The sequence below is a fragment of the Pleurodeles waltl genome, chromosome 2_2 (assembly GCF_031143425.1).
Source record: "Pleurodeles waltl isolate 20211129_DDA chromosome 2_2, aPleWal1.hap1.20221129, whole genome shotgun sequence".
Classification (NCBI taxonomy): domain Eukaryota; kingdom Metazoa; phylum Chordata; class Amphibia; order Caudata; family Salamandridae; genus Pleurodeles; species Pleurodeles waltl.
The window spans coordinates 621,172,279-621,196,564 of NC_090439.1; the positions used below are offsets into that span (position 1 = coordinate 621,172,279).

The 24,286-nt window shown below is 46.8% G+C and overlaps 1 protein-coding gene across 4 annotated transcripts in view; it reads right to left on the minus strand.

The window, feature by feature from the left end:
• The window catches only part of RB1CC1 (RB1 inducible coiled-coil 1), a 486,536-nt gene that overhangs the window by 331,310 nt on the left and 130,940 nt on the right, over positions 1-24,286 (minus strand). For all 4 annotated transcript variants that reach the window (XM_069220165.1, XM_069220164.1, XM_069220163.1 and 1 more), the window contains exons 8-10: positions 21,937-22,121; positions 11,721-11,907; positions 11,319-11,400 (exon numbers count right to left, since the gene is read on the minus strand). In XM_069220165.1, the coding sequence (XP_069076266.1) occupies positions 11,319-11,400; positions 11,721-11,907; positions 21,937-22,121 (454 nt within the window). The remainder of the gene's footprint in view (positions 1-11,318; positions 11,401-11,720; positions 11,908-21,936; positions 22,122-24,286) is intronic.

The window sequence follows — 24,286 nt, forward strand, 5'->3', positions numbered from 1 at the left end:
GGGGGTCACTCCTGCAATGGAGTTCTGATCCTTCAGGTCCTGGGGGCTGCGGGTGCAGGGTCTTTTCCAGGCGTCGGGATCTGAGGGTCAGGCAGTCGCTGTCAGGGGGAGCCTCGGGATTCCTTCTGCAGGCGTTGCTGTGGGGGCTCAGGGGGGACAACTTTGGTTACTCACAGTCTTTGATTCGCTGGAGGGTCCTCCCTGAAGTGTTGTTTCTCCAGCAGTCGAGTCGGGGTCGCCGGGTGCAGGGTTGCAAGTCTCACGCTTCTGGCGGGAAACGCTGTTGCCTTTAAGTTGCTCCTTTAGAAACAAAGTTGCAGTCTTGGGTGAACAGGGCCGCTGTTCTCTGGAGTTTCTTGGTCCTTTTAGAGCAGGGCAGTCCTCTGAGGATTCAGAGGTCGCTGGTCCTGGGGAAAGCGTCGCTGGAGCAGTTTTCTTCCGAAGGGGGGAGACAGGCCGGTAGAGCTGGGGCCAAGGCAGTTGGTGTCTCCGTCTTCTCTGCAGGGTTTTTCAGCTCAGCAGTCCTCTTCTTCTTAGGTTGCAGGAATCTGAGTTCCTAGGTTCAGGGGAGCCCATAAATACTAAATTTAAGGGCGTGTTTAGGTCTGGGGGGTTAGTAGCCAATGGCTACTAGCCCTGAGGGTGGGTACACCCTCTTTGTGCCTCCTCCCAAGGGGAGGGGGTCACATTCCTATCCCTATTGGGGGAATCCTCCATCTGCAAGATGGAGGATTTCTAAAAGTTAGAGTCACCTCAGCTCAGGACACCTTAGGGGCTGTCCTGACTGGCCAGTGACTTCTCCTTGTTATTCTCATTATTTCCTCTGGCCTTGCCGCCAAAAGTGGGGCCGTGGCCGGAGGGGGCGGGCAACTCCACTAGCTGGAGTGCCCTGTGGTGCTGGAACAAAGGGGGTGAGCCTTTGAGGCTCACCGCCAGGTGTTACAGCTCCTGCCTGGGGGAGGTGATAGCATCTCCACCCAGTGCAGGCTTTGTTACTAGCCACAGAGTGACAAAAGGCACTCTCCCCATGTGGCCAGCAACATGTCTCGAGTGTGGCAGGCTGCTAAAACCAGTCAGCCTACACGGGTAGTTGGTTAAGGTTTCAGGGGGCACCTCTAAGGTGTCCTCTGGGGTGTATTTTACAATAAAATGTACACTGGCATCAGTGTGCATTTATTGTGCTGAGAAGTTTGATACCAAACTTCCCAGTTTTCAGTGTAGCCATTATGGTGCTGTGGAGTCCGTGTCTGACAGACTCCCAGACCATATACTCTTATGGCTACCCTGCACTTACAATGTCTAAGGTTTTGCTTAGACACTGTAGGGGCACAGTGCTCATGCACTGGTGCCCTCACCTATGGTATAGTGCACCCTGCCTTAGGGCTGTAAGGCCTGCTAGAGGGGTGACTTATCTATACTGCATAGGCAGTGTGAGGTTGGCATGGCACCCTGAGGGGAGTGCCATGTCGACTTACTCGTTTTGTCCTCACCAGCACACACAAGCTGGCAAGCAGTGTGTCTGTGCTGAGTGAGGGGTCCCCAGGGTGGCATAAGATATGCTGCAGCCCTTAGAGACCTTCCCTGGCATCAGGGCCCTTGGTACCAGGGGTACCAGTTACAAGGGACTTACCTGGATGCCAGGGTGTGCCAATTGTGAAAACAAAAGTACAGGTTAGGGAAAGAACACTGGTGCTGGGGCCTGGTTAGCAGACCTCAACACACTTTCAAATCAAAACATAGCATCAGCAAAGGCAAAAAGTCAGGGGGTAACCATGCCAAGGAGGCATTTCCTTACATCACACATCAAAGTCATAAGCACTGAAGTGTCACCACGTGCTGCATCCCAGAGCACTCTATCTATGTATCTATATATCTATATCTACATGTAAGTGCAAACTCTTTTGTCCGCAATAAGCACATACACATAAAAACAGTAAGTTTGAAGCCTAAAAAAGGATACAAATGGACACATTTCATTCATATTTCCTTTTTAAGACTATCTCCAATTATATTAACAAAGTTGCTGAAACTAATGTGAATGGAAATATTACTCTCAAAATTCTATTAAAATTAATAAAATGAAGGGAATGCTAAGCAATGTTAGCATGTAGGGTACGCAGGCAAAGCAATAACATTTGCATTGCGCCTTTATGGGCCTCACTCTTGCTCCAGTGTCCCATCATTCCCCTAGACATGACAGGTCAGTTAATTTTTATCGAGATAAAAGATCCTGGTGGAAGATGAGAACCTCTAATTTAACTTCTTGTCCAGGAAGGACAGAGGATTGCTTTAGACTTCTCTGAGTAGTCTCCTGAAGTAAAGAACAAGGTACTTACCTTCGGTAACACTCTTTCTGATAGAGACTATCTAGCCACAGATTCCTCAGCTTTTGGATATTCTACCGGAGTCGGATTGGGTCCGGAAACTTCTTAGCAGTACCTTGGTGCAGCTCCACAATTACATTTTGAGGCTCCGGAAAATGATGTGCAGAGCCTATATAGGTGCCACTCATGTATGCCAATGTCAGATGCTTTTGAGGCTGTCCACGCCCTCAGATGCTGAGCCCCAAGAGCAAATTGGTTCTGACCAGTGCGCAGACTCCTAGGCTTGGGATCTTATTAATGAATAGAGTACAACTAAGGAATGGGGAGGATGGTAGGGCCAATCAAGCAGCAATTTGTATAGCGCTGCTTAGCACTCATGGGGCTCAAGGTGCTACCAAAGGGGAGCCGGGTCAGTCAGAGCCAGGACTTGAGGTCCTTCTTGAACTGATTTAGTGAGGGGGGCCTGCCTGAGGTGGGTAGGTTGCGTGTTCCAGGTCTGTGCTGCAAGGTAGGAGAAGGATCTGCACCCCATTGTGCTCTTCCTGATTCTGATTCCTCTGGAGTCTTGCTTGAAGCTTCTTCATGATTCCGGCATGAAGAAGCTTCAGAGTGTGTTGCTGTAGTCGAGTTTGCTGCTGACTAGTGGATGACTGTCCTTCTTGCCTTGGTGGGGATTAACTTAAAGATCTTCTGGAGGAGGCATAGAGTGTGGAAGCATGATGATGAGACTGCATTGACTTGGGGGGTTATGGACAGCATGGAGTCCAGGATGATGCCCAGGTTGCATGTGTGGGTGGTGTGCAGGGTGGAGTTTCCAAGGGTAGCTGGCCACCAGGAGTCATACCAAGCGGAGGGAGTGGAACCCAGGATGAGGATCTTAGTCTAGTACGAGTTAAGCTTCAGGCAGCTGTTTTCCATTCAGTCTGCTACTACTCTCACTCCATTGTGGAAGTTGTTCTTGGCTGATGATGGTTCATCGGTGAGGGAGAGAATTAGATGTGTATTGTTGGCGTAGGAGACTATGTTGAGGCCGTGCTATCTGACGATTTTGGACAGCGGAGCCATATAGATATTGAAAAGGATTGGACTCAGGGAGGAGTCTTGGGATACTCTGCAGCAGGTTTCTGTTGGTTCTGAGACAAACAACGAACGTCTGACTCTCTGGGTCCTTACGGTGAGGAACGAACAGATCCATTCCAGGGCCTTACGGAGATGCTGGCATAGTAAAGTCTGGTGCATAGGGTGGTGTGGTGTAGGGTCGGTGAGGAAACTACAGCTGGACAGTCTCTACCAGAATGACAGTTACCAAAGGTAAATGACTTGCTCTTTTGATGGACTTCTAGCTAGAGATTCCTAACGTTTTTGATAGATACCAAAGCGAGTATGTGATTGGACTCAAACCAGAAAGTTCTGCAAGAATCAGATGGATAAATGCCCCTCTCAGCGAACCAGACTGTCCAGACAATAGTGCTTTGTGAACGTATGGAGAGATGCCCACTTAGCTGACTGGCTGTAGGGAACTGGGTTTTTGTTGCAGTACCCCCACACTTCTTGCCTGGTTCCTTGATGCAACTTTGACTGAGGTGCACTGGGTCCCTGCCAACGAGGTCCCCAGTACCAGTGTTTGTTTCCCCAAAACTGAACAATTGGAAAATCCTTTAGCACCCTCTGTAAGTCTCTATTAAATGATACCCCTGGTTCCTAGGGCCTGAGGTGCTAAAGATGGCCCCTAAGTGCTGAAGCACGAATTGTGCCACCTAAAGGACCCCTCACAAGCACAACAGATTGCCATTGCAAGCTGTGTGGTTTGGTGCTGACAAAAGTGAACACACTACAAGGCCCACAGCCTGTGTACCATGCCCCCTAACCCTGCATGCAATATATGTAAGCCACTCAAACAGTCGGCCTTACAACACTAACGCAGGGTGCATTATATTTCATGTGCCCCTGCTATGTCTTTGTCAATTTTAAGGCATAGTAAGTGGCCAGGGAAGCCATTTAAAATGCATGTGCTCGACACTGACCAATACGAGTTTCCCAGCTACATAATGGCTTCACCAAAGATAAGGATGTTTGGTATCAAACACCTAGTATTGTTGAACCCACTCTAATGTCAGTGCTGGATTTACCAAGAAATGCACCCAGAGGACATCTTAGAGGTGCCCCCTGAACCCCTACCAGCCTCTGGTGGGCTTCCTGACTGGTTTCTCCCAGCCTGCCACTAGAGACACGGTTCTGGCCCCATGAGTAAGAGCCTTCTCCTCTCAGGAGGCCCAGAACAAAAGCCTGTCAGGGAAGAGGGTGTAACACCCCCTCCCACAGGATGTCTTTCTGATTAGCCTTCCTAAGGCGGCAAGTCTCAAAGGGCAGCTTCCTCTCTGAAATGTGAATCTGGCTCCCCTCACCTAGGCTCTACAAGATATCCTTAATATACTTGAGCCAGGGAATATGGTGTGAACGGTCAGGGGATAAAAAGTCCTTTATAATATCCTTGTTCCGTTTTGTCTTAGCCCTAGACCAAATGTTTAACTAGAGAGAAAGAGGGTGAAGCACCATAACATCAGTTGTGTAAGTAACACCAAGATCGCCATACAGTGAAAAACCTGGTTTGCAACTCTATAAAAAAAAAAAATACTAACAAACGGTAGCAAAAAATATGTCCATAAAATGTTTATCAATTTCTGAAGTAAATACAGTTATCAACATGAAGTCAGTTTCCCAATCATAAAAACACATCTTAACTTTTTAGGTCATTAAAAGACACTTTAGAGTATTCCTGTGGGCATCAGTGGACATAATAAGGATACTAAAATCGCCAGCTGGAAGTGCTGCTCATAACTGAGACAATATGTTTACTTCTTGGGATTTAAAGAGCAACACTCCAAGATATAACAACATAATTTTTGTAAATGTAGGTCAATATGTGTAAAGAAATGGCTCCCTGTTGCAGTTACCCCCCACTTTTTGCCTGATACTGATGCTGACTTGACAGAGAAGTGTGCTGGGACCCTGCTAACCAGGCCCCAGCACCAGTGTTCTTTCACCTAAAATGTACGATTGTTTCCACAATTGGCACAACCCTGGCACCTAGGTAAGTCCCTTGTAACTGGTACCCCTGGTACCAAGGGCCCTGATGCCAGGGAAGGTCTCTAAGGGCTGCAGCATGTCTTATGCCACCCTAGGGACCCCTCACTCAGCACAGACACACTGCTTACCAGCTTGTGTGTGCTGGTGGGGAGAAAATGACTAAGTCGACATGGCACTCCCCTCAGGGTGCCATGCCAACCTCACACTGCCTATGGCATAGGTAAGTCACCCCTCTAACAGGCCTTACAGCCCTAAGGCAGGGTGCACTATACCACAGGTGAGGGCATAGGTGCATGAGCACTATGCCCCTACAGTGTCTAAGCAATCCTTAGACATTGTAAGTGCAGGGTAGCCATAAGAGTATATGGCCTGGGAGTCTGTCAAAAACGAACTCCACAGCTCCATAATGGCTACACTGAATACTGGGAAGTTTGGTACCAAACTTCTCAGAATAATAAACCCACACTGATGCCAGTGTTGGATTTATTAAAAAATGCACACAGAGGGCCTCTTAGAGATGCCCCTTGTATTTTACCCAATTGTTCCGTGCAGGACTGACTGGTCTGTGCCAGCCTGCTGCTGAGAGACAAGTTTCTGACCTCATGCGGTGAGAGCCTTTGTGCTCTCTGAGGACAGAAACAAAGCCTGCTCTGGGTGGAGGTGCTTCACACCTCCCCCCTGCAGGAACTGTAACACCTAGCAGTGAGCTTCAAATGCTCAAGCTTTGTGTTACAATGCCCCAGGGCACTCCAGCTAGTGGAGATGCCCGCCCCCTGGATACAGCCCCCACTTTTGGCGGCAAGTCCAGGAGAAATAATGAGAATAACAAGGAGGAGTCACTGGCCAGTCAGGACAGCCCCTAAGGTGTCCTGAGCTGAAGTGACTCTAACTTTTAGAAATCCTCCATCTTGCAGATGGAGGATTCCCCCAATAGGGATAGGAATGTGACCCCCTCCCCTTGGGAGGAGGCACAAAGAGGGTGTACCCACCCTCAGGGCTAGTAGCCATTGGCTACTAACCCCCCAGACCTAAACACGCCCTTAAATTTAGTATTTAAGGGCTCCCCTGAACCTAAGAATTTAGATTCCTGCAACTTACAGAAGAAGAGGACTGCTGAGCTGAAAACCCCTGCAGAAGAAGAAAGAAGACACCAACTGCTTTGGCCCCAGTCCTACTGGCCTGTCTCCTGCCTTCCAAAGAAACCTGCTCCAGCGACGCTTTCCCTGGGACCAGCGACCTCTGAATCCTCAGAGGACTGCCCTGCTTCCAAGAGACCAAGAAACTCCCGAGAACAGCGGCCCTGTTCAACAAAGACTGCAACTTTGTATCCAGAGGAGCAGATTTAAAGACCCCTGCAATCCCCGCAAGAAGCGTGAGACTTGCAACACTGCACCCGGCGACCCCGACTCAACTGGTGGAGAAACAACACCTCAGGGAGGACCTCCCGGCGACTCCGAGACTGTGAGTAACCAAAGTTGTCCCCCCCTCAACCCCCACAGCGATGCCTGCAGAGGGAATCCCGAGGCTCCCCCTGACCGCGACTGCCTGACTCTAAAATCCCGACGGCTGGAAAAGACCCTGCACCCACAGCCCCCAGCACCTGAAGGATCGGAACTTCAGTGCAGGAGTGACCCCCAGGAGGCCCTCTCCCTTGCCCAGGTGGTGGCTACCCCGAGGAGCCCCTCCCTTGCCTGCCTGCACCGCTGAAGAGACCCCTTGGTCTCCCATTGATTTACATTGCGAACCCGACGCTTGTTTGCACACTGCACCCGGCCGCCCCGCGCTGCTGAGGGTGTACTTTTGGTGTGGACTTGTGTCCCCCCCCGGTGCCCTACAAAACCCCCTTGGTCTGCCCTCCGAAGACGCGGGTACTTACCTGCTGGCAGACTGGAACCGGGGCACCCCCTTCTCTCCATTGAAGCCTATGCGTTTTGGGCACCACTTTGAACTCTGCACCTGACCGGCCCTGAGCTGCTGGTGTGGTAACTTTGGGGTTGCTCTGAACCCCCAACGGTGGGCTACCTTGGACCCCAATTTGAACCCCGTAGGTGGTTTACTTACCTGCAAGAACTAACATTACTTTACCACCCCCAGGAACTGTGAAAATTGCACTGTGCCCACTTTTAAAACAGCTAAATGTGTTTTATGTAAAAAGTATATATGCTATTGTGATTATTCAAAGTTCCTAAAGTACTTACCTGCAATACCTTTCAAATGAGATATTACATGTAGAATTTGAACCTGTGGTTCTTAAAATAAACTAAGAAAAGATATTTTTCTATAACAAAAACCTATTGGCCTGGAATTGTTTCTGAGTGTGTGTTCCTCATTTATTGCCTGTGTGTATGTACAACAAATGCTTAACACTGCTCCTTTGATAAGCCTACTGCTCGACCACACTACCACAAAATAGAGCATTAGTATTATCTCTTTTTGCCACTATCTTACCTCTAAGGGGAACCCTTGGACTCTGTGCATACTATTCCTTACTTTGAAATAGTACATACAGAGCCAACTTCCTACAATATGGATATAAAAATCCCACATGTAGGAAAGTACCATCTTTCTAGCATAGTTACCTTTGTCTTTTGCCTGATGTCAGTGTTTAGACAATAGTTCACTGGGCTCCTGCAAAACCAGGACCCCAGTGTCAGTGCTCTCTCCTCTAAATATGGTTGCTTGGTAACTTCTCATTCCACAATTGGCATAATGGTGCACCCATGTAGGTCCCTAGTGTATGGTACTTAGGCACCAGTGCATTGGTACACCAGGGGTCTCCCATGGGCTGCAGCATATATTGTGCCACCCACGGAAGCCCATGCAAACTGTGTCTGATGGCCTGCCATTGTAGCCTCCATGAAATGGGTCATGCACCCTTTCACCACTGATATAAGGCTTACCTTATATCCTGGACACTGCACTTAGACCTGTAAGTCACCCCCCTAGTAGGCCCTTCAGACCAAGGCCAGGGTGCATGTCCCTAAGTGTGAGGATACCCTTGCATGAGTAGGGTGCACCTACAAACCCCAGACTCCATTCCCTGGGCTTTCTAAGTGCAGGGAAGCCATTTTGAGGTATGTAGTAGACACTGGTCAACACGAGTGGTCCAACTACATAATGGCTTCTTCGAACCTAGACATGTTTAGTATCAAACATATTGGAATCATGAAACTACAATGATTCCAGTGCTAGCTGTGTGAGTCCCCCATACTCAGGGGGTTCCTTAGATGATTCCCTAGTTCTGCCTGTGCAGGCTTATGGGTTCTGGCTGCCAGCCCACGCTGCTGCCGGCCCCAGACACTGTACTGCCCTCCTGTGGGTGAGTCTGGCTCAAGCAGAGGCAGGCAGAACAAAGGATTTCCTGTAAGGGGGAGGTGTGGCCACCCTTGTGTATTAGATGTCTAAGGGCTGGGGTGGGGTAGCCTCTGAGCGTCACCAGACTGCTTTGAAGGGAACTTTTGGTGCCTTCCTTGCATAATCCGGTTTGCACCAGTTCAGGAACCCCTGGATCCCGCTCTGGCGCGAAACTGAACTAAGGACAAGGGAATGACCACCCCCGCCATCCAGCTCCTTACCTAGGGAGGTGCCCAGAGCTCTGCCAGGTGGCCAGTTGATTCTGCCATCTTGGAAACAAGATGTGCAGACGCCCCTGAGAGCATCTGACTGGGTAGGTCAGGTAGATGACGTCCCTGACCCCCTCTTGATAGGTGGGTCACTTCAGACAGTGACCAAACCCCTTTTAGGGTTACTTACAGGATCTCCTGAGGGTGGGTCCTCAGATTCATCGGGCAACTCTCTGCAAGACATCTTCTGCTCCTGGTCTCTGGAACCGCTGATGGTCTGCTTTGGAAGAGAAACAAGTCTGCTTCTGGTGGGAAGGATCCCTTTGCAACATTGTTTTTAAGGATCCTGCACGAATTCTGCAGCATCCAAGGCTATGCATCTTCCAGGGTCACAGGGACTCTGTTTGCACCTGGAAGCACGAAAGAATCTCCTTTGAAGTGACAGAATCACTCCCCTGCATCCGCAAACACCTCAAGAGTACGTCGACCGGCTGGTGGGTTCTGCTGTCCCATGGATGTCTCTGCATCACAGGTACTGGGTCTGTGGCCCTAGCCAAGGCTTGCTGACTCTTCCTCCAGGAGATCTTCAGGAACCAAGAAGCCCTGGCCTCCAGCACTCTGCAACTCAAAGATCAGCCCCTGTACTGCAACTCCTGCGACGTGGGACTGTTTTATTGTGCTGCTGAGGCCTCCTTGTGACTCCTTGTGTCTATCGCCTGTGGGTCACTCATAGGGTCTCCAATGACTTCTGCTGGCCTTTCCGTGTGCTGAGAACTAGCCCTGACTCCCCTTCAAGGGTAGAGTCCTCTGGACCTTGCTGGTCCTCAAAACTGCGCAAGTACATCTTCAGCTTCTGCTTGCATTTTCCAGTGCTTGTTGGTGGCCTCGCTGGTCACTGAATCTCCTGCAATCTGGCAACGACCATCGAGGGACAGCTGGTTGGTGACTCCGGGGATCTTCTACAGCTCATGGACTCCGCAGCTGGACTTCTTCCTCCACCGACTTGCAGGAACTTCACCTCTAGGAGGGTAGGCATTGCCACCTGCACCACCTGGGCACCTCCAAGGGTGCTAGACTCTGCCCTCTTCCTTTTCAGGTCCTCCATGCCCAGAATCCGTCCCTGGGTTCCACGGGCCTGATCCACAGGTCACAACAGCAGCTGGACAATGCGAGGCTTCCACTGACTTCAGTGAGAGCCCCTTCTCTCCTCTGCATCCGGATTCCCTGGTGTAGGTACTTCTGTCTTCTGGGTATCCTTGGGTGGGGACACTCTCCAACCTTCCTCTTTATTGTTTGTTGGTTTCCTCGGGGGCCACGGGGAGGGGTCCTGAAACACAAGTACTCCAACCACTGCTTGCCTGTGTTAGTCTATGGGACAACTGGGTAGGTAACCACCCTGCACCTGGTCGCTGGGGCCACCTACCTTACTTACCTCTGGTGTTTTCATCTACACCAGCCTCTAACTAACTACCATACTTATCTTGGTTGGGTTTTTTTATTTCACATTCTACTTACTTAGTATATGATTTGGCTCCCCCCATAGCGCCCTGTATATTTTAGGCTATTTCTGCTCGTTATTTTGTGTTTATATTGTGTGGAGATATCTCCAAATGGAGGTGTACCAGCACTAGTCTAGTAGTTAGTGCTGTAATAAAGAATCCTTTGTTTGTGCAACACTTGTGTGGTTCCTTTTTGTAAGTGAGTTACTGTCTGACTACTGTGGTATTGCAAGTGCTTTACATTCCTTCTGGATAAGCTTCAGCTGCTCACCTCAGCTACCCCTAGAGAGCTTTTACTATCTTCACATCTATTTGCTATCACTAAGGGTTACCTGGACTCTGTATATAGGGTGCCACACCATAGGTGTACACCATAAACTGAGCCAGCCTCCTACATCACACATGAAACTTTCCACATACTTTACTTACTATATGTTGCATAAAACGCAAAGAAAAATTAAGATTGCTAGGCAACTGACTAATTTATTAAAGGTATCCTGCTAGTCCATAAGGTGAATAAAGTTAATCACCATATAGAAACTGCACATTTCTCATTGTAAACTCAAGTAGCTGCAATGTGTCTGACTTTTTCATAAAAATCACCAAAAGTGCAATTCTTAAGCTTTGAAAAGTAGCCTCAAGCACGTATTCTAGCTGGAAAATGGCATGTTTCATTGTCTGCGAAGGCCCTCCAGAGGACAAATTATATTTATCACATATTAACTTGGATCTATCTGCCTTTAAAACACTTACATGCTATTAAATACTACAGCAGCATACCAAACCTGAAACCCAGAAACAGACTCTGAAATAAAATAAAAATACTGTTGAAAAATAATACTTACTAAAAAGTTTCCCAAAAGTTTCCCTTTTTGTTTTTTCAGCTTCGTAGAGATGTTTGCCATCTTTAACTAAAGCGTTGGCCCACTGTTGCAAATAAAAATAAAAAAAATAACATATAAAGACTGTATGGCTCAATAATGTATAATATACTACCAAGCCTACTATTTCAAAGATGCCTAAACTAGAACTCCAATTACATGAATATATTCTGGGAAGATATTATTAAAGCATGTAACTTGGGACGCTGCCTACTGATTCACAAATTAGAAAATTATTAGAGCACTAAAACATTGTTCTTGTACCACTGATTAGTGTGAGACATGATGGCCAAGAGACCTCATTTCAAAACAACAGTTCTAGTCTTCTACATCACCCTTAGCAAACAAGGAAGACATTCTGCTTACCGCTCTGTAGTGTTTTATAAACATTTTCCTTCTTACAACCTCCACAACAGCCAAACAATACATCTGAGGAACTGTACTGAGAGCCTCTACAATCTTCACTCGCTCTAGTAGCTCTGTTAAGAGTCGAAACAAGGCTTGCAGTTTTTCTCCATCTTGATCAGCATGAAGCATCACAAAGCAACACCACCTAAAAGGTACACAAAAAAGTATCATTTATAAAACTCTCACAAAGCTATTAACTTTCAAAACGTGAATCTATTGCAAACCAAAAATGAAACAAACAAATGTGACTACTGCTTTATGGATATACTCTTTGCAAATTGAAATTCAAAACAGGACAGGAAGGATGGACATAATTTGTGTTCTTCAAGTCACATATTTAGATATCTGACATCAAATATAATCACAAACCAACATCATATATTTTATAATACCTTATAGCAAATAAACATAATATTCAACAAGAGGTCAAGTAAAACATTGTGCGAAGGACATAGTAAGCCTGAAAACATTTTGATTTTATTCAGGCACATTCACTTAACCTAAGAGCCCATTCAAAGAGGACTGAAGGCTTTTGTGTTACTTTAGTTAAGTACTATATTGTTAATCTGGTGGGTCAACTCACCAAACATATCTCTCCAGCATGACTCCCTTCAGAAAGCTTACAATGATTAATGGTTATGACAACAAATAGTAGCTTGGTAAAGTTCACTTTGAATGCGTGTTTTGCCGTGGCCACTATTTTACCCAAGTATCTGAAAGTCACCATAGAATTTAAGGGTATTTAAGGGCATGTTTTAGCAAAAGCTTAACAAATGTCTGTGGCCTTCTCACTAATAATCAAAGGTATTTTTATTCCACTCGTAAAAATCACAAGATTTACCATACTGGAGGGTTTTATGATTGGAGATTTTTCTACCTGTTGCGTCCCATGCACAGGGTTACAGATTTCTTCAAATTGTACATATCTGAGTATGGGAAGGACAATGGGACGAAATCTTGTGCCACAATTCATTTACAAACCTCTTCATGTAAACTTTAAAGGGCAAGTTAAATCAGTAGGGAACAGCTTTCTGTTTGTATGCGACCCTTGGCCCTCTGCTATCTATAACCCCCAAACAGCTTCTTGTTCCATTTCTCTTTCTCTCTTAATCCCATGGCATGATTGAGTTGGTATCAATCTAGAGCTTAAACCAACAGATCTATGCCACATTCTTGTAAAGGAACTTTTGACTGACAACCTAACTTTTAAACCTTTTCTTGCACCTTTCCAATATCAGGAACATCCTGGGAAGTTAACTCGCCATTTTAGTCTCCTTGTACCTCTTCCATGCTCCTACGTTTAGAAGCAGCACAACAATCATAGTAGACCACCCAGGCCTCTGACAGTCATCTGTACTGTGGTAGGGGAGAGAATGTAAGATAAGTGGATTTTGGTTGAGTGGAATCACATTCAGGAGCCCGTGGCAGGAGCAGGTCAAAAGAATGAATGCCACTGAAACAAGGGGAGTTTTTTTAGCTTTGGCGCCCCATTTATGAGGGAAATTGACTGTCTATTCTGTACATACCTTACCATTACCAACATAACTATGTTTATCTAAGTGTAAAGAAAAAAGATGTAATCGTCTAGATGGGTGAACTAGCCAAATAGCCAGCTCTTCAATGCTTTCTGGCAACAGCCATGTTGGATAATGGCTAGTATCCATTTGTCTCTTGTGATGGTATTCAAGACTGGGTGAAATAACTGTAGTCTGTACCCGACAAGTGTTGTGTGGCCAGGGGGTGGAGGGGATTTAGGTAGTCACTGCTTTACAGTGGCTGTTGCATCTGTTGGTGGATTTCTGTGTCCCTCTGTAGCCTAGGTGATGAAAGGAGCCCCTGGGAGTGGAAGTTTGCAATGTCCCCATTGCCTCAGCTGTATCAGTGTCCTTTTTCATTTAATCTTCACCAGCCTAATCATCATTATCTTTCCAACAACTGATATGAAACTGTTCAGGGTTTGTTGCCCAGTGTAGGAAGGTAGCCTCTTTCTAGCCTTGTTACCCCCACTTTTGGCCTGGTTGTGAGTATATGTCAGGGTGTTTTTACTTTCTCACTGGGACCCTGCTAGCCAGGACCCCAGTGCTCATAGTGTATGGCCTGAATGTGTTCCCTGTGTGAAGCCTAAATGTGTCACTGAGGCTCAGCTAACCAGAACCTCAGTGCTTATGTTTTTAAAATTGTCACTGCAGGCTAGTGGCCATTTTTACCACACTAGAACACCTTATCATTCCCTAGTATGGTACCCAGGGTATTGGGGTTCCAGGAGATCCCTATGGGCTGCAGCATTTCTTTTGCCAGCCATAGGGAGCTCAGACCATTCTTACACAGGACTGCCACTACAGCCTGAGTGAGATAACGTCCATGTTATTTCACAGCCATTTTACACTGCACTTAAGTAACTTATAAGTCACCTATATGTCTAACCCTCACTTGGTGAAGGTTAGGTGCAAAGTTACTAAGTGTGAGGGCACCCTGGCACTAGCCAAGGTGCCCCCACATTGTTCAGGGCAATTTCCCCGGACTTTGTGTGTGTGGGGACACCATTACACACGTACACTACATATAGGTCAATACCTATATGTAGCTTCACAATGGTAACTCAGAATATGGGCATGTACATGTCCAAGATCATGGAATTGTCTCCTCATGCCAAATCTGGTATTGGGGTGCCAATTCCATGCATCCCCGGGGCTCCAGCATAGACCCCGGGTACTGCCAAACTAGCTCTCTGGGTTTTTCACTACAGCTACAGCTGCTGCCAATCCACAGACAGGCTTCTGCCATCCTGGGGTATGGGCAGCCCAGTCCCAGGAAGGGAGAATAAAGGATTTCCTCAGAGAGGGTGTTACATCCTCTCCCTTTGGAAATAGTTGTTAAGGGCCTGAGAGGAGTAGCCTCTCCTGGCCTCTGGGAATGCTTTGAAGGGCACAGATGGTGCCCTCCTTGCATAAACCAGTCTACACCGGTTCAGGGATCCCCCAGACCCTGCTCTGGCGCGAAACTGGCCAAAGGCAAGGGGACTGACCACTCCCCTGTCCACCACCACCCAAGGGGTGGTGCCCAGAGCTCCTCCAGTGTGTCCCAGACCTCTGCCATATTGAATGCAGAGGTGTGAGGGCACAATCGGGGCCTCTGAGTGGCCAGTGCCAGCAGGCGACGTCAGAGACCCCTCCTGATAGGTGCTTAACTGACTAGGGGGCCAATCCTCCTCTGAAGGCTATTTAGGGTCTCTCCTGTGGGCTTCTGTTCAGATAAGGAATGCAAGAGCTCACCAGAGTTCCTCTGCATCTCCCTCTTCAACTTCTGCCAAGGATCGACCGCTGACTGCTCCAGGACTCCTGCAAAACCACAACAAAGTATCAAGATGACTACCAGCAACATTGTAGCGCCTAATCCTGCCGGCTTTCTCGACTGTTTCCTGGTGGTGCATGCTCTGAGGGCTGTCTGCCTTCACCCTGCACTGAAAGCAAGAAGAAATCTCCCGTGGGTCGACGGAATCTTCCCCCTGCTAACGCAGGCACCAAACTTCTGCATCGCCGGTCCTCTGGGTCCCTTCTCATTTTGACGAGCGTAGTCCCTGGAACACAGGAGCTGGATCCAAGTGACCCCAACAGTCCAGTGGTCCATCTGACTAAATTTGGTGGAGGTAAGTCCTTGCCTCCCCACGCCAGACAGTAATCCTGTGTAATGCGTGAACTGCAGCTGCTAGGGCTTCTGTACACTTTTGCAAGGAATCCTTTGTGCACAGCACAGCCCGGGTCCCCAGCACTCCGTCCTGCATTGCTCAACTCGCTGAGTTGACCATCGGCTTCGTGGGACTGTAGTGTTGAGACGACCGCCGTGCTCAGTTTTCTTGAACCCCTGTTCAAGTGCTTCTGCGGGGGCTCTCTGAGCTGCTGAGAGCCCCCTCTGTCACCTCCTCCAAAGGGCGACCTCCTGGTCCAGGGCAGCACCCATTCTCTTCAACCGCGACCTTTGCAGCTAGCAAGGCTTGTTTGCGGTCTTTCTGCATGGAAACAACTCTGCATCCTCCAGCATGCTGTGGGACATCTTCTGTGCAAAGAAGTTCCTGGCATCTTCCGTTGTTGCAGAATCTTCAGCTTCTTCCACCCGGAGGCAGCCATTTTGCCCCTTCATCCGGGGTTTAGTGGGCTCCTGCCCCCCTGGACACTCTTGTGACTCTTGGACTTGGTCCCCTTCCTTTGCAGGTCCTCAGGTCCAGGAATCCGTCTTCAGTGCTTTGCAGTCAGTTGTTGTCTTCCTATCTCCTATCACAACTTTAGTGTGTTTCTGGGGAAGTAGGGTAACTTTACTCCTACTTTTCAGGGTCTTGGGGTGGGGTATCTTGGACACCCTTAGTGTTTCCTTACACTCCCAGCGATCCTCTACCCACTACACTAGGCCTGGGGTCCCTAAGTGGTTCGCATTCCACTTTCTCAGTGTATGGTTTGTGTTGCCCCTAGGCCTATTGCATCCTATTGTATTCTACAGTGTTTACACTACTTTTCTAACTGTTTACTTACCTGATTTTGGTTTGTGTGTATATTTTGTGTATTTTACTTACCTCCTACGGGAGTATATCCACTGAGATATGTTTGGCACATTGTCACTAAAATAAAGTACCTTTATTTTTAGTAACTCTGAGTATTGTGATTCTTATGATATAGGGCTATATGATATAAGTGGTATAGTAGGAGCTTTGCATGTCTCCTAGTTCAGCCTAAGCTGTTCTGCTATAGCTACCTCTATCAGCCTAAGCTGCTAGAACACTACTAATAAGGGATAACTGGACCTGGCACAAGGTGTAAGTACCATCAGATACCCACTATAAGCCAGGCCAGCCTCCTACACCCAGCAAAAGGATCCTCATCTTCTGAGTCATCTTCAGTGTCTAAAAAATGAGTAGATGGTTGCAGGGAGACTTACTTGGCAAGATGTCTTGTAGAAGAACCAACTTAACACCCTTGTCTGGAGTCAGGGTAATCTTATTCTCCATTTCACAGAAGACTTTGTTGACACAGTCATAAACAAAGGCTTCAAAATTGACATGACAGTAGTCGTCGCTGTGTCATCTATGCACACGAAGGAGCGTCAATGGCATCCGTAAATGGCAAAGGAATTACAGAAGGGGTCTTGAATGTAAGCAATAACTTGGACGTGGTGTGAGAGGCCAGATACAGATGACAATGGCATGTTCAACAAAAAGTTTGGAGGGATTTTTGTTTTGCCAGATGTCTCAGAGGATCCCTTTGTGTAGCTGGTAAATTTCATAATGGTCCAGTGCCTTTTTAAAGCTACCTTGGGAGATGGACCATGTTACTGAGGAATTTTGAAGAGACTTTTCTGCAGATTTTATAGCCTTTCATTTTGGGTTGAGAGAGGACTCAGAATAGACAGAGTACACATATTTCTTGAGGTGCGATCAATAAAACATCTTTGAGCTACAAGGCCGGAATAGAGATCATGACAATCTCACCTCACTGGGTAGGTCTTTCCAAACTTCCTCACGTAATTGTTTACTTCTATGTTGTAATTACAGTGAGTGATCCCAGCATGATGATGGGGAACGACTAAAGTGCATGAATCTACGAAAGATTCAATGCTGTAGAAGGATTATTTTACTTACCATGTAAGCATTTGTTTATATAATGTAGATTTGCATGCTCTGCCATCTAGTGTTGGACTTGGAAGAAGTCTGAGTCACAAGGTATAGCTGACTTCTTCTCTAGCATTGAAGGTGCATGGGCATGGACTCAACTGCAACTGTGTAGGATAGTATTTTATAGAGCCACCAGGATGAGGATGACTGATGTTTGCAACAGTTTCTAAACTATTACAGTAGAAGTGGGAGAGGGGGAAATAGCATATGCCAAGATCCCTGACCAGTTCATCCATACAGCTTTGCCCATGGACTTGGGGTGTGGAAACATGGAAGCGATGTTTAGGCATTTCACTTTTTGGCAAACGGCAGCACGGCCTATGCCCGGGACTCCCCCACACCTTAACCCGGATGTAGCACCTACAAAAGGCTGTAAGACTTGTGGGTGGAGTTCCCACTCATTAACTTGTTGCTGCGTCCATATGAGTAGGTCTGCAAAGTCATTGTCCACCCTTGGGAGATACTGTGCTAGAAGATGCACTTGGTGGTATATCACTGACCGGCAAATTTGCTGTTCTAGTGTTTACTGTTGAAGAGAGTGTGTGCCACCCAGCTTTTGCAGATAAAACATGTTCATCATGTTGTCTATCCCTCTGTATCAGGACTACTTTGACCTGGATGCCTTGGAGAAATGCTTTGGGGGCTAGGTGTAAGACTAAAAGATCCAGGTGGTTGATGCAGAGACCCCAATTGAGGAGGTGGCCACAGACCCTGGACCATCATGTGGTCTAGATGCCCCCACCAACCCATGCAGCAAGTGGTTACTTGCAGAACTGGGTCTGACAAGGGCATGTCCTGCACTGCAGATAGGGATGAGTGCTGGCCCCCATCAACATTAGTTCTTCCTAGAATGCCTCTGCTAGTGATCATCATGCAAGTAGGCAGTTTTGGAGTGGACACATATTGAGCCTTCCATGAGAGACTATGGCTATTCATGACTCCATCATGCCTAGAAGGTGCATCACTGTTCGAACAGTGAGATGACGGAGTGGGTCAATAAGAGGCAGACGCTGCTGAAACGTCGCCACCCTTTGACCACTTAGGTATACTTTGGCTGAAATTGCCTGTAGGACTCTTCCCAGGAAGAGTTGAACCTTAAGTGTCTGAAGGTGGAACTTGGTGGCATTGACTGTAACCCCCAAGCTGTGGAGCAGGGAGATAGCAACTTGGGTGTGGTTTAGTCAGTCCTGTTTGCTTGCACTCTTGATCAGCCACTCGTCTAAGCAGGGAAAGCACACCTTCAAAAGCTCTCTTTATGCAGCACAACCAAAAGAGGTATGCTGTGTAAAAAGCCCAGGTATCCCCTTAGAAGTGGATAAGGGTTTCTTTAAAAATCCTAAGTGCTCTATTTGTGGTAGTGTGGTTGAGCACACAGTAAATAATTGCTAAACCCACACTCAACAAGGAAATCCACACCAATTTAGAAAAATAACAAAAATGTATATATATTTTTTTTTAACATCAAGAACTTCATTACTGGGTAAGTACTCTTCAAGTTACAAATTTTTAAGTATACAGGAAAATACACTTGCATTGACTTTAACGCGGTAACGTTATCCTATGGGGAAAGAAATATATACTGTATTCGGGCACTTAGCAATGACTTAGAGGGCTGTTCTTCTGGAGTTAACGTAAGTAGAGGGCAAGGACCAGGCAGCACCAACAGGGTACCTTGGTCGCCTCTGGGGCATCCAGGTGTAGAGGTGCTTTTCAGCTACACAGTCAATACACTTATACACTTGCATTGACTTTAACGCAGTAATGTTATCCTATGGAAAAGAAACAGATGCTGCATATGGATACTTGGCAACAACTTACAGTATTGTTCTTCTGGAGTTAAGGTAAGTATGGGGCAAGGCCCAAGGCACCACCAACAGGTTTCTTTGGGAGGCAGTGAGTGTCCGGGTGCAGGGTGCTTTATAGCGTCTGGTATTCCAATCACGTTAATGGGAAGCGGTCCTGGGGATTAGAGGCTCCAAGTGGGGACTGGGTCACCAATAGACTGAACACAAAAGAGGGTCTGGGGCACGCAAGCACATGGTCGGTTCACAACAATTCGAGTTGGGGAGGTCGCATGTGCAATGGGTCTTTGCCCAGCGGGGTCATGTTGTGAAGCCTCCTTGTGGTTGTTGGTTCCTGCACAGAAGAGGCTGCAGACGGTGACGGGGGACCAGTCTGGCCAAACCCAAGGTGGGGTTCAGCTCTAGAGGGTCTCAAGACATATGCACACTGTTGATCCACGTCGACTCTGGCTCTGGTGTGGTGATGCTTTTAGGTGTTGGGTTTTCATGGTCTGGGGCTCAAACAGTTCTTTTGGGTGTCTGCTAGGTGCAGGCATAGCTCATCAACTTCACAGGAGATGGTGGTGGTTCCTCAAAGTGCTGGCAGTCCTCCCAGGCTTTTGGAGGAGCAGCTGCAGGACGAGGTGGGTTGGCGTAACAATCGAGACAGCAGGCAGGCCAGCAGGGTTGGTGCCAAGATAGTTGCTGCTCCTCAGTTCTTGCTTTTTGTGGCTCTTTGGTGTTCTTAGTTCCTGGTGCCAGGAGCTCCCCTAAATACTAGGTCTAGGGGCATTTTAGGGAGGGAAGGATAGTACCCAATGGGCCACAACACCCCCAATTTAACCACTTCCAGGGAAAGTGGGCCTAACCCAGTCCCAGAGTTCCAAATTCTGCCATCACCAAGATGGGAAATTTTCATGGCACATCAGGCAGCTCACCTTAGGGGTGGGTCTGGCCTGGGTGTACTCCACGCCTTCTAGCATAGCTAATTTCCCACCTGTACTGGTGTTAAATGGGCCTCAGGGCAGGGGGTGGCATGCTGAAAGTCTGGGGGAATGACGGAGTTGGATATCAAAGGCGGCAGGGACTTTGACGTACCTTACCTTGGTATGCTAAATTACTGGCCATCCTGCTTGGAGGAGATGTGAACACCATGTGGAAATGTCTGAAAGGATATGTCAGTTGAGTGCCATAGGACTGAGGCTTGGCCTTGGTGAGCTTTTTGGGGATGAGGAAGTACAAGGAGTAGATGCCTCCTGAAGGCGCACAGTCTGTATCATTGCCTCCCCACTGGCGATAGGCCTACTGCTGTAGTTGGTATGACTGCGTTGCGTCACTGTAGGTAGCTTTGGACCCATCCTTTGTCTGTCGCCTCTGAAAGGTGCACTTGGTCGATGGTAGCTGAAAGGCTCCCATGGCCTTGTCAGAGTCTGTGTCCTTCTTTATCTTTTCCTACATCTCATCAACCTACTGGCCGAGGAGGTGCTCTCCGGCAAAAGGCAGGTTGATGACATTTTGTGGATTTCTGGTATAAAGCCAGAAATACCTCAACAGGAGTGAAGGCAGAGGATCACAGAGGTGTTTACCCCACTGGCAGTTGTACCACCAGAGTCCTGTGCACACAATAAGGTGGTGTTAGATGTGGCTTTCCCCTTCTCAACGATCTCTTCTCCTCTCCTCTGATATCATTCAGGGAGACGCTGCAACAAGGCCTCCATTTCTTGCCATAAGCCCCTGTCACAACGTGAAAAAAGGCACATGGACTTGGTGATGTGCAGTGTGTGGCAGCACCAACTATCACCCTTTGCCAGCTGCATCAATGCCTTGCTCTACTGAACAGGAAAAGGAGCAACACTCGAGGCTTGGGCTGCTGCTCTCTTCCAGGCATTCAAAACCACCTGGGAAACTTGAGGGCGTGTGGGCATACTAGGGGCATAACCTCTGATATAAAGAGGATGAGATGATGTAAGTTTCAACTTTTTCCTCAATCCTGAGTGTTATTACCTGTGATTTCATGGGCTCATTGAAGATTTCTGTGTCAGACTTCCCCATACCCTTCAACACAGGGAGAAATTGGAGGGAACATTTTGGTTCGGGCTAGTGTCTCGATCAGCAAGTCATTGTTCTCGTAGGTGACATGCATTTCTATCTTATGGGAGGCAGCTGTACTCTGGATGACACTGTGGGAAGTGGTATATCGTCCAGAAAAGGAACCCAAAAGGGATGTGTTCCAGGACAGGGTCCCCTGGGGGCATCATGACATAGTCTTCCAAGAATCTTCTTTGGGTAGGTAGAAATGCACTTATAAGTTCCTGCTGAACAGTAGGGACTAGGGTTGCCTGAATCAGAGTAAGACTTTTGAGAAATCACAGGAAGGGGGAGTGGAGGTGGTGGAGAGGGAGGTAGAGGTTTAGTGAGGTGGTAGGGGAGGGTGTGCAGGAGAAGGGTAAGCAGTATTGTTCCATGTCCCCATGGCAGGTGCCAGCTGTAGAGGACCTTACGTCTGTGGAGTGTGCTTGAAGGTGATTGTCTGCTTTTTAGGCAAAGTATTTCTGGTGGCACAGATCGTGCCTGTGAAGGGAACAATGATGAAAGAGCACTGCCTATTACTACAATGGACAATAAAATCAAATAAATCACATGAAACCAGCAAAATCTATATCGGAAAGCTCATGACCTTGGGGGTGACGGGCACAAATGGACAGATGAAGACCATGAGAACATTTGAACTTACTTTAATCTGACTTGTAGGTTATTTGCAAGTTCTTGTTTGGCAGTGGTACACTTCTGTTTTATGTCCAAAAGCTTCCTATGGTTAGTCAGCATTATCATCAATTGATTTGCATGACTTAGACACAAATCAGGCAGCACAGAAGGATCTTTCAAGTTTTCTGCTCTTTTCTGGTTGGCTAAAAATCCCTGGGAAAGAAACAAATTGCGTATTAATCAAAACTGATTGCATTTAACTTTTTTTGTTCTTGGAAAATATGTACATACCTACAAAGGCAATGACCTTGATATCACAGATTGTTTAGCAATGTTTGGAACAGGCACATGCAGCTTTAAAGTAGTCAAAGGCTAGGGACCGATTCAAAAAACTTGTTGTGCCTTTACGTTTCACACGGGTGTGCAAACACAGCTACACATGTTTAAACTTTATTTTACATTTTTTTAAAAAGAACAAACAAGAAATGCAGTAATACATGGTACATTAATTGAGCATTTGCAATCACATGGCACTAAATAAGCATATGTGAATATGTGCATTGAAAAAAAAACAGTTCTGGAGGATATATGCTGGGTGGCATACAAATATATAAATCAAAAGAAAAAAGGAGGGGAAATCAGGAGTACACGAGTAAGGGGGCATCTATTTGCAGATGGTGAGGAGTAATGTCTCCTGGGCTCCAGTGTAAACCATGGATATGAGCCTAATCATGGTCACAAATGGTAAAATCAGTGTCCAAAGTTAACAAATAATCCCCGAGAGGCTGCCAAATGTCTTTGAGTCTGGACGAGGGGACTTCTAGTGCGGAGTATGTTTCACTGGTGGAGTCACACTATATGATATCCTTCAACCATTCATCAGTGATGAGGTCCAGCTGCTGACCCAACACAGAACTATTCAATGTTTAGCCAGTAGTAGTGCAATGGCAGTGAACCACCTAGAGTTAATTGAAAGAGAATTGACATGTCCCAGCACGGCCAGTACGGGATCAGGCTATATGGTGAGCTCAGTCACTGCTGAACCAGTAAGTTTGAATAACAGGGCATCAATGTAAGGTGTATAAAAACTGCATAATCAGCTCCACAAATCAGACATATATTGCTAGTGCATGGGGTTAATTTTTGGTAGACCATGTGGAGTAGTGTATGCCCAGTACGAAAACAGTTTGTGCCTGTGATTGGAGAAGATGAGCTACATTTGCATGGAGGAGAAACACCACACCTAGTCTGATATAGGGTGTCCTAAGTATCACTCCCATGTTGCCCTGGACCCTCTCAGTGCCCACTGATTGCAAAGCTAAGCAGAACTGATAATGCCTGGAAATTACTTGATACCCATGAGTGGATGTGATCGCCAGTGGTGGGAAGATATCAGGTTCTATCAGACAAGAGGGTAACTTGTCTTGCAGTGTTTCATTCAGGCGTCGGAGTACGAAATTATCCATATGTGTAGGAACCCAAGTAGCTTAAACTGCATCATGTGTAATACCATTCCAATTTGGGAAAAGGTCTCCCATTGATGCGCTTGTAAGGTGCATTGTGCCATATTTTCTTGGTTCAGAGGTAGCAAAGGGTTATGGGTTAGAGGTATAGCTGGAACATAAAGTAGCCCACCCTAAAAATATCTGGGTAGCTTTGCCTAAGCTTACCTGGGAGTGGTTAGTGTTTGAATATCTGTTAGTCTCTTGGGAGATCCAAAGTCAAGATAGAGTGTAGATGGGTTTGTCATGTTTGGTCTTTTCTGGTTCAAAAGATGGTAGTCGAGGATCTGGGTGGAACCAGTAACAGAAGAAGTGACATTGCACATTTGTGTGTAATACTTTACTTACTGTCCAAAGTAATATTTTGAACAGTACTTACCTTTTCTGAAGACGTTGGTGTCTAAAAAGAATATAAAAAGCATTGTATTTTTCTAAAATTGGTCTTTAGTTTCTTCTGGAGTGTGGGTCTCATATTTTGAGTCTGTGTATTCAACAAATGCTTAGCCTAAGCTGCTCATCAACACTACCACAAACAAGGGCATTTAAGTTTATTACTTTAAACCTCTATCATGCAATAAGGTCTGCATAATGTACCCCTACATTGGTACACTAGATAGATAGCCAGCTTCCTACATTGGTGCATCAGCAGAGAGATACAAGACTTTGCATTTTCTGATATCACTCGGTGAATTGGTGTTTCCATGAGGAAACCCAGAATTGACTATAGTCTAAAAGATTTTTCCCCAATTTATTTCTATTTTTCGAAATTTTTTATCTGAACAGTTAAGTCCCCCGGTCCAACTGTATTAAAAATTTAAAAAATGTTTATCAGTAATGCCTTAAAAGCCTACTTCAGAAGGTCCAAACTACATTAAA